This window comes from Ovis aries, chromosome 18 (genome assembly GCF_016772045.2).
Source record: "Ovis aries strain OAR_USU_Benz2616 breed Rambouillet chromosome 18, ARS-UI_Ramb_v3.0, whole genome shotgun sequence".
NCBI lineage: Eukaryota > Metazoa > Chordata > Mammalia > Artiodactyla > Bovidae > Ovis > Ovis aries.
The window spans coordinates 57,095,292-57,105,858 of record NC_056071.1 but is presented as its reverse complement, the minus strand read 5'-3'; the positions used below and the strand labels follow the sequence as shown (position 1 = coordinate 57,105,858).

General features: G+C 55.0%; 1 protein-coding gene across 4 annotated transcripts; it reads right to left on the bottom strand.

Moving 5' to 3' along the window:
• Positions 1-474: 474 nt before the first annotated feature.
• LOC101111083 (serpin A3-6-like) lies at positions 475-10,319 on the bottom strand. 4 transcript variants are annotated; one of them, XM_060401912.1, is made up of 5 exons: positions 10,263-10,319; positions 7,568-9,816; positions 5,305-5,575; positions 2,478-2,628; positions 475-893 (listed from the first exon to the last, which is right to left on the bottom strand). In XM_060401912.1, exons 2-5 carry the CDS (start codon positions 8,199-8,201, stop codon positions 699-701), a joined length of 1,251 nt encoding a protein of 416 aa, XP_060257895.1. In that variant the 5' UTR covers positions 8,202-9,816; positions 10,263-10,319; the 3' UTR covers positions 475-698. The 4 variants fall into 4 exon arrangements, with proteins under 4 accessions (XP_060257895.1, XP_060257896.1, XP_027813162.2 ...); XM_060401913.1 differs by having other exon boundaries at positions 7,568-9,592; XM_027957361.2 differs by having other exon boundaries at positions 7,568-8,203.
• Between the last annotated feature and the right edge of the window lie 248 nt (positions 10,320-10,567).

Below are 10,567 nucleotides of genomic sequence, written 5' to 3'. Positions count from 1 at the left end.
AGCCCTGCCTCTGTCAGGGGAGGATGTGGAACGCATCAGGTGGTGGAGGAGCCCAGCTGGGAACCTGCAAGGAGCTGGTCTCCCAGGTAGGGGTGCTGGGAGGCAGAGGGGTGATCTGGAGGGAGAAAGGCCCAGCTCAGCTGCGGGATGGCAGGGTCCAGGGGCTGTGCCGGAAGACGTCAGGGCTGGAGCCCCTGCAGGTGAGCACAAGGACACATCCCAGGCCCTGGGGAGGAAGAAGTGAACCTTGACCTGGAACCAGAACCCCCGGAAGTGGGCAGCAGGGGCCCCTCCCTGTCCTGGGCCTGCGGGCCAGTGGGCTTGGTCACAGGCACAGAGCCTGCTCCTGGGCCTTTTGGTGAGTCTAAAGGAGAGGGGCCCAGGGGTGGGGAGGTCTGGGCGCTTGACTTCGGGCCCTAGGCAGCAGCAGGGCGTGGAGTCAGGTGGATCAGGGCAGAGACACACACGAAGGAGTGCAGTCCAAGGAAGGTGCTTTATTGCTGTCGAAGGAGCCTCCTCGTGACCAGGACGCAGACTCCCTGTGCATGTGGAGCTCCCAGCATCATCACTGTCACCTTCCCAGGGGTGAGCAGGTGGGGACAGGCAGGGTGGATCCTCAGTGTCCAGGGGCCAGGCTGCACCCAGGGACCTGGGCACCCTGCTCCTTAGGGAGGGCACCCACAGCTCAGAGCAGAGCTCTAGGCTTGACTGGGGTTGGTGACTCTCCCCAAAAAGATGATGCTCTGGGTGTCTTTGAGAACTGCAGCAATCAGGAAGGGCCTGTTGAAACGCACAGTGGTTGCAAGTGAGGAAATGGGGATAATTTCCAGTCCCGTGGCAGCAGCTCCTTCCGTGCCCTCCTCGTCTATGTCCAGCATAGCGCTGTGGACCACCTGTGGGGACAGCAGAGTATTACCGATTGGACATGGGGTGGGCGGGAGGTGAGCAGCTGCCTGAGTGCCTCTAAGGGAACTGATATTCATCAACCTTCTGCCACTGGCCTGTCACTATGCTGTCTACCTTTTCAACTTTGTTTTTCCCAACAAATCTGTCAGCTGGTTCACATATACATGACCCAAGGCTGAGCAAAGCGCAGTCAAATGGGCTGTAAGTCCTGGGCCCAGGGTCAGAGAAGCAAAGAGCAGGGGCTCCCTGATCTGAATCCCCTCTGTCTGAGTCCAGAGACTCTGCTGTCCCCAGACACTCCCTAGTGCAGGGGGAGGGGCCAGATCGAGGCATATTTCTTGCAGGCAACTGTCCAGTCCCTCCACGTCAAATCAACAGATGGGTGAGCACTGCTTTCTGCTTCTTTCTTGCCCCGGCTGACATCTCCCTCAGCCACCTTGCCTAGGATCGGCTTCCCATCCCTGGACCACAAAGCCCCATAGCACCTCTGTCTGCTTTATCAGGTCCTCTGGAAGATGGGTGCAGGGGAGCCTGCAGGGCTGCCCAGCAGCCGCCCCCTCATTCCCTCTGACTTCTCTCCTTCTCAGATCACAGTATCAGGAGCCCTGGTGTTCTTCTCTCCTGCTCTCAGTGTATATTGATCATGATGGCCCTGAGCCAATGTTAGTACTTATTACCTCTTACCTGCTCTGCTGAGCATCGCACAGGAGCCAAGAACTATCATATGTCTTTTAAAAATGACAAGATTCAGGACTAAGGGCTTTAATAATTTATCCCATAGGCAATAAAATGTGCTGCAAGGGATGGGGGTTTATAGCTGATTCCACCTCAGGCACATTCCCAAGACCGATGTCTATCCCCAAATATATTACAAAGAAAGTAGAACCAGCCCCCAAGATGGTTATAACCCAGCTCCCCTGAGCTTGAGGGTTGCAGGCAGGGTAACTGAGTAATGCCCAGCATATTAAAAAACAGACACCATTTTATCGACAAAGGTCTGTGAAGCCAAAGCTATGGTTTTTCCAGTAGTCATGTACAAGTGTGAGAGTTGGACCATAAAGAAGGCTGAAGAATTGATGGTTTTGAGCTGTGGTGTTGGAGAAGACTCTTGAGAGTCCCTTGGATTATAAGGTGATCAAACTCATCAATCCTAAAGGTAATCAGTCTTGAATATTCATTGGAAGGACTGATGCTGAAGCTGAAGCTCTTATATTTTGGCCACCTGATGCGAAGAACTAACTCATTGGAAAAGACCCTGATGCTGGGAAAGATGGAAGGCGGGAGGATAAGGGGACGACACAGGATAAGATGGTTGGATGACATCACCGACTCAATGGACATGAGTTTGAGTAAACTCTGGGAGTTGGTGATGGACAGGGAGGCCTGGCATGCTGCAGTCCATGGGGGTTTCAAAGAGTCGGACACGACTGAGCTACTAAACTGCACTGAACTGATCTGAGTAGTGAGCAATGTCATTGTTTTGCAAATTCAAGATCAGCCAGAGGTCTGCCTGGCTGTCACCTTTCAAGCTCCCATGTGGAAGATGAAATGTCCAAAGTTTAAAAACTCACCTGGGAAACTTTTAAGTTCCCGACACCTGTGATTCCTGACAGGTCAGCCTCAGAGGTGAAGACTTTCTGGATGCTCAGCTCAGAAAGGGTGTCTTCCAGATTATAGTCGCTGGAGATGGAAAACTTTGGCAGGCTGAGGGTATGTATCAATCTAGGAGGTGAGAAAATAAACTTGATGGCTTACTCAACTCGGTGCTCACCGTTCTCCGCTCAGCTAGGTCTTCCTGGGTTTCGTCTCCATCCACCCCATTCTCCCTGGAATAAGCACTCCTTTCCTCAGTTTCCAGATTCCTCGGGCTAACTCTCTTTAATTCCTTCATTATGCTTTCTTGTCTGCAGCTGTCTCACCTTCAGGGCAGCGTGCCAAGGCAGGGACTGTGGGCTTGCCCCCACCTGGCCCTGCTTCTCCCCTGCAAGCCTGCAGGGCTCAGGAATCACCCTTCTCCAACACGGATTCCACAGCTGCTGGGAGACCGTGCTGGGGGGAGGGGGAGGGGGATGGGGGAGCACTGGGAGGGATGTACCAGGGTCACCAGGAAGGCTTCTTGCAGGAGGTGGCATCCAGTTTGAGTCCCTGGGGAGGGGAAGGAGTGGGCTGGGTGAAGAGGAGCCCATGAGGCAGGTGGAGGCACTTGCAGGAAAGAGGGGCTGATGCAGGGTGGCGAGGGGCTTGGCAGGGACAACAGTGGGACATGGAGGGCTGGGGGCTGCATTCAAGGGTTTGGGGGGCCTGAATCACCCAATTCAGTATCTCTGTCTCACTTTCCCAGTGAGCTCCTTGCGGGCAGGCTGCTGCATCTGAGCAGAGCCGCCAGCAGGTTCTTGGAGTGAGAGATGCTGTCTCCCACCCCCCGGCTCCCCTCTCCCTCTCTCTGTCTGCACTTCCCTTAAGACTCTTACCATGGTGACTGGTCTGACAGATGCTAAATGCGAGGAGACTGAGGCTCCCCCTAAACTGCGGGTCCCTTGTATCAGGGAGGTAGTTATTCCTCCTCATTGACCTACCTTCTTTCTTCCTTACGTTCATCCTTCCTCCCTCTTTTATACACGAGTCAATAAATTCCTACTGAGCATCCTTTATGGGCCAGGAATGTATAGATACAGGTCCCCTGAGTGCTTGTAAATCAAGGTGTCTGATGAGTATTTTCTCCATTTACAGCTCTTCACTGGGCCCCTGCCCTGTGGTAGCTCTTGGGGTTGGAGGAGGAAGGGCTGGGAAGGGAGCACAGGCAGGGTGAGGGGGTCCCCTGTCCTGGGTCTCCTGGGATCTGCAGGGAGGTGGGGCTGGGAGTCAGGAGCCCCACGGCCTCAGGTCCCCTGGACAGGAGTCAGGAAGGGCTGCAGCCTCTACTTCACATGCAGGCAGGTCTCCAGTCCCCTGTGCTTTCTGACGTGCCTCCCACATCCATCCCCCCTGAGTCTGCCCATCCCACACTCAGAACAGAGGGTCAAGGGCACCTCTCCCCTCCCAGCAGGGAGCTGAGCCCCAGAGAAGCCCAGGGAGTGGCGGGGGGAGTGTGAGCCTGGGTGTGGGACTCTGGGTCTCGGGCACCCCCGCACCCCGCATGCTGCCCACACCCCCTCCCTACCCGCCCCTGCAGGCCCTGGCCCAGCACTGCCTCTCTGCTTGTGCCCTGAGATCGGTCTCCTGAACCCCACCTCCTGGCCTGTGTGTCTCTCCTCCGTTTACCCAGAACTTGACCCCTCCCCACGCTTCCTGCTTCTACTGGTCCAGCCCCCAGCACCCTCCCCTGGGTGACCACCCTGGGCTCCTGGTGGCCTCCCTGCCTCCATGCATGTCCTCTGCCATCTGCTCTCCACTCGGCGCCCTGGGTGATCCTTTTAAAGCATCACTCAGATCTTTCACTGTTTGTGATGAGTTTCCATTTCCCTTAGACGGTGGGGTAGTCAAAGGGTCTGTAAGGCCTTGGGTGACCTTAGTCCTCCCTGAGGACCCAGACCTCTCCCAGCTTCCCCCCTCCCTCCCTCTGCTCTCCTGCTCTGGCCTCACTAATCCTCAACCACACCAGGTTCTCTCCTGCCTCAGAGGCTTTGCACTGGCTGTTCCCTTGGCCAACAAGGCTTTTCCCAACACATCTGCACGGTTTGGTCCCTCACCTCAAACACCACCTAAGGGCCACCCTAGTTATAATCACAAAATACCTCTGGGTCCAATTTTCTTTCTTTCTTTCTTTTTTTCTTTTTTGCTTTACTATCCCTGTCTCTCCCTTTCTAACCATTCAACACACCAAATTATTCATTACATTTATTTCTCATAGGTCTATGTCAATCACAGAGTAAGCTCACGAGGGCAGAGAATTTACTGTTCTATCTGCTGACCTACCCTCAGAGCATAATTAGTCCCTGGCACACACTAGCTTCTCAATCAGCCTGTGAAGCAGCGCTGAATGGTTGGCTAAATAAATGAATGAACGTAATGTGCAGCCCCTGCAAAGCTGATTCTCAGTGTCTATCTCACCTGAGCCCTCAGCTGATACAATTCCATCTGCTCCCCCACCCAAGAGGTGGGGACATGAGACAACACCACACGTGCTGGGGGCTTTGTTGAGGAGCCTCACGATACAGCACTTGTTAGTGTGAGAGGAAGGCCCTGTCCCCTCTGATGCCATCATCTTACAGAAGGAAAGAATCAGGCTCAGAGCCACACAGGCAGCAAAGGGCAAGGATATCTCAGTACAGGCTCTCCCACCTCTGCCCCCAGTCCCACACATTCCTGAGGCCCTGTTGCTGGAGGTCAGGAGTCCAGGAAGAGGGGGAAGGACCAAGATGGCAGCTGAAGCCACAGCTCTAGGCCCTGGGGAGTCACCTGGGCTGCAGGGAGTTTCGCCACCTCGTCAGCGTCTCCGGGATCAGCTTGGCTTCCAGGTCCTGCATTTTGCCCTCGTCGGGGAGGATGAAGAGGGCGCTGTCATTGCTGGTGTACGTGAGCTCCACCAGTGTGCAGCCCAGCTCCTCGTCCCGGAAGTAAGGGATCACCAGGGCAATGTTCATCATGGGCACCTGCACTGTCTCGTTCTTGCTCACATGGAACTCTGCCTGCTCAGTGCGCTTGGGGTCAAAGGGGATCTGCCACCTGGCTGGAGGCGGGCGGGCAGGTAAGGAGTCTGTGAGTGCAAGTCTCTCCCTCCTCGGCCCTGCCTGTGCCAGCAGCGCCCCACACCACGTGCCTCTGGGGTGGGCCTGCCAGCTGTGCACATACACCTGGGCAGATGGGTAAGCCCTCCGGGGTGGGGGTGAACCTCGCAGGTCAGGATTGAGAAGAGGGGCGTGAAACAAAGCTGGTTAGTTGTGCTACATGCAAAGTCAGCAGGAACTGTGCAGGGCAAGGGAGAGATGGGGATGAGGCTGGGCCTGGGGAGATACAGGACCTCCTGGTCCTTCAAGGGAACAAGTGACCAGAGGCTAACTGTTGGCTTTGTATGGAGGACACACATCCCCACGGCCTTGTGAGCCCAACTGGAGCAGGAGCCACATGGGGACCCGGAGGGCAGGGCAGGGTCAACAGACGTCTCCACGCAGAATGAGTCTCTTTCTGAGGCAGGGACTTCTGTGGGAGATTAGGGCTCTGGGGCTTCATGGAGTGTGTATCCATCCCCACCTCCTTCTTTGATTCCATCCCTGCCTGTGTCCCCATGGGGAGAGGCAGGAGCAGACAGAGAGGGGCTGGCCGGGTGCCCCCGGGGAGGAGATATTAGAGGAGAAATTCTCAAGATGGAGTGGGTTGTTAGGAGAAGAAAGCATGAGAGATACAGATAACAAACACGGCAGGTTATGCCTGGATTCCTTTTCCAAGGAAGTGCCACCCCGTGCCTTGATTTACAGATGAAAACACAGATGAAGGAAGGGTGTCCCTGGACTTACCCCGGAGCCCCTAACTCAGGGCTAACTTGTCCCCCACAGCTAGGGTCTCTTAGACACCTGACCATTTCATGATTCAATGATAATTTTTTGTGTCTTATCTATCTTGAGTCCCTTTTGCACTGTTGGCTCCCTGGGTGAAATCTTTCTGCCTTCACTCTGCCTCTGATGAGTCTCCTGGCTGAGGTTTGTCATAGCAACTTGCTATCGATGGGACTGGGCACAGGACCAGCTAGAAGCTGGAAAGATGTTGTGCCCCGGAGGGCGTTTCAAGAGGGAGGGAACATGTGTATACCTATGGCTGATTCATATTGATGTTTGGCAGAAACCAACCCAATTCTGTAAAGCAATTATCCTTCAGTTACAAAATAGATGAATAAAAAAAAAAGAAGATACTGTGGCCCGGACATTGTCCAACCCCAAGACTTTCCCCAGATGTGGTCTTGCCTCCGGATAGCAGAAGCGCATCTGCTGAAGAATCTTGGGATGGCCGGGCTGCTCGGGGGCTGTCACACTGTGAAGATGGCCACCAGCCCCACCTCAACCCCCAGAGACCGGGTCTGTGTAGAGGGAGCCCACGTCTGACACAGCCTGCAGTGTGTGGAGCCGAGGCCTTCCTGAGTCGTCCTAAAGTGTCTCATCAAGGAGGAAGCTGGAGTCCCCATCCCCCACAGGATAGATCTGAAAAGAAAGCTCTCCTTCTTTTGGCAGCAGGCGAGTTTAACTCAGAATAAAGTCTCCCTCTGGGACTTCCCTGGTGGTCCAGTGGATAAGAATCCATCTTGCAGTGCAGAGGACACGGGCTCAACCTCTGGTCAGGAAATAAGATAACACACGCCTCCAGGCAAAGCCAGCCTGCCACAACTACTGAACCTGCCTGCCACAACTGTAGAATCCGCCGGCTCCCACGAAAGACCCCTCGAGCTGCGACTAAGAACTAAGGCAGTCAAACAAATAAATTAAGAAAAAAAAAAGCGTCCCTCCGCCTCACATAAGGGAATCACTGCCCTACAATGAGAAAAGCAATTTGGAAAAAGCTAAAATAGACAAAGACTATGGTCAGAATGGGCCTTGGTGTTTAAGACCCCCAAACCGCGAGGAGACCTCTACAGTGGTTTGCTGGCAACATAGCTGGCTGAGCAGGGATAGAAATGATTCTGAAGCCTGAGAACTATAGGTGCATCTGCCTCAACCCCAATCTAGGTACTCACCTTTAAAGTAGATGTAGTTCACCAGGACCAACACCGTTTCTGGGGAAAGGACCTTGAACAGCTCCTCAATTTTCCCCTGGGTTTTATTCTTCACATAGTCATTTATTAGACTCCTGGCAGCTTCAGGATCCTTGAAGTTGGTCGAGAAGGCCTCGGAGGAGTACAGCACATCAGCATCTTCCTTGAACTTGTCCAGCAGCTTCAGCCCCTCCTGCACAAACATGGCGTTGCCCACGCTCAGCTGCAGCTGGTTGCTGGGTCGATTGAGCGTCTGCAGGAGGTGCTGGAAGCCCTGGTGGATCTCTGTCTCCTGGATCTCCGTGAGGTTGAACTTGAGACCTTCCAGGATCTCTGTCAGGGTGGAGCCACGGGCCCCCAGGGACAGGAAGCCCAAGGCTATGGAGACACTCAGCGGGGAGAAGATGACATTCTTATTGGGGTTCTTCAAAGCCAACTGCTTGTAGAGGCTGAAGGCGAAGTCGGTGTTGCTTGAGGCTAATGCATGGTCATCCACAGCCGTCCCTTTGTGCTGTCCTTCTGGGGTCACATTCTCCTGGAGGCAGTGGACACTGGAGCGGAGCCCAGCCACCAGGAGCCCCAGAGCCAGGAGGGGGGACACTTTCTCTGCCCTCATGTCTGAAAATCAAAGCTCCTTTCAGTCTCCGCATGTCAGATGACGTCCCAACACCCCTGTCCCCCGTGGTCTTTGTTCTCTCGGCCCTGCTGCTCTGGGACCTCCCAGGGGTAGGCACTCTCCTGGGCTCCCAACACACAGGAGGAGGCTCTGGGCTCCATCTCACCCTTTGATCAAGTGCTGTGATCATTAGCAATTTCCCCAGTGGAGAGACTGGGCACAGAGAAGGGAAGGGGCTTTTCCAAGGCCACACAGCAGGCAGTGGAGGAGTGGGGGTGAGGAGCCTGGGGTGCCTGGCTCCAGGGCGGGGAAGCTGGTGATGGGTGTGAGGTGCTGTCCAGAGAGAACCCATCTCCCTCTTCCCGGGAGCTGATACCATCAGAGGGCCTAGGAGGCAGGGCTCCTTTCCCACCGTGGCCCCTCTCTGTGCCCCCAGGAAGGAGCCCTGCACTGATCAGAGGACACAGCACCTCTCACCACCTCTGAGGACAAGGGTGTGACCTCAGGGAGGCTCTCCTATCGAGGTGCCTGGTCACAGTGAGGGTTCAGGAGAGAGGCCACCATAGTCAGCAGGAGCTGTGCTGTAGCCTGGCTGCCCTGAGGAGGGCTGCTGTAAAGAACAAGGAGGGCAGAGCGTTCTGCTCAGCCCCTGCCACGTGGACACTTGGAGGGGGTTTCCATCAATAACCTGCAAAGGCCTCCTGGTGGGGAGAAGCAGGGTGAGCCGATTCTCAGAGACCTGGTAGAAGATTTTATTTGGACCACTTGTGAGTGCTGTGTGGTGACGAGCAGTGACTGCACCTCTCTGATCCTCAGTTCCCACCTCCGTCCAACACGTGAACCAGCTCAGGTGACATACTGGAAGCAGGTGCTGGGCTCTAAGGGGAGTTCCAGACATGTCACCCCCTCCACTGGCCACCCTCTCTAGGACTCTACAAGCCAGACTGTGATCCCTGGGGACAGAGGACAGAGCTACTGCCCAGAAGCCTCAGGAGAGACTGAGGTCAAAGCTGTGACCTCAGCAAACAGGACTGTTTCCCTGAAGCCTCTGCCCCTCATCTCAGGGTTCAGAGGAGAGAGGACTGCTGGGGTGGTGAGGGGGGAGGGAAGGAGAGGAGGAGGTGGAAGGGAGGAGCCTGAGCTGAGTCTTGTTCGAAGCCCAGGGGAAAGGCCTTGGGGCAAGCCTGAGGACAGTGGCAATCCCAAAACTTTGTTGATGCAGAGCTGATGCAATGGTTTCTTTCACAAAGAATTAAATGTTTTCCCCCAAAATTCTTCCTGGATAAATAGCTAGCCAGATGCTCCCCTGGTGGGTTGGATGGTAAAGAGCCCGCCTGCTGATGCAGGAGACATGGGGAACGCGGGTTTGATCCCTTGGTCAAGAAGATCCCCTGGAGGAAGAAATGGCAAGCCATTCCAGTATTCTTGCTTGGAGAACCCCATGGAGAGAGGAGCCTGGCACGCTAGAGTCATGGGGTTGCAAAAGGGTTGGTCACGACTTAGCAACTAAGCAACCAAAGCAGCATTTGGCCAGGTTGGAGGGCTGGCTCTGTTTCTGAGCCGTCTGTCTTTTCAGTGCTGGGCAGATTCAGCTCCTGTCTGCTTGCCAGGGTCCCTGGAGAGACAGTGGAGCCCAGAAAACACCCCTGGAAACCCCACAGCCTTTGCCCAGATGGACCCACTCTACTAATTCCATCCCCAGGGCTCTCTGAGGGCAGCGCCCTGTGCCAGGCAAGGAGATGCACCTCAGGGCCCTCGGGGGACCTCTGACCTGACGCTGGATGCACAGCTGGATGGGACACAGCTGGGTTGAATCACAACCCCAAAGACTCAAAAGCAGAAATGCCCCCAGAAGCCCTGGTGGCACATCCCTCCCTTTGTGGGATGAACACTGAGACCCAGAGAGAGGACTGGTCTTCAGAGGGCTCAGAACCCTCCCAACATCAGACACATGTCCTCTCGCCTCCCTCCTGTGTCAGGCCCTACCGACCCCTGTTCGAGGCGAGAACCACCCTGGGAAAGGGGTCCCTTGGCACCCAGTGTGGGAGCATCACGGATTACCTGCCTGCGAGAGCGGGATGTGGGCAGTGGATCCAGAGCCGCTGCCTGCTCAGATGCGGGAGTTTCCTGGGTGCTTCTGCCTGTTTATCCTGCAAAGCCTCCTCCCAGGCTTGTGAAATGTAGGTGGGGACAGCACAGTGTTCTGTCCTCTGACTGGAAATTCACAGCCCACCCTTTCCAGTAACAGGGTTTATCAGATCTATTTGAACAACCTAGTTATAGAAACCACTCACTTTTTGTCCCTCCCCACCAGAAAACCTAAACTAAAAATAAACAGAAATTTCCCTTGAGAGTGATTTCTCCCA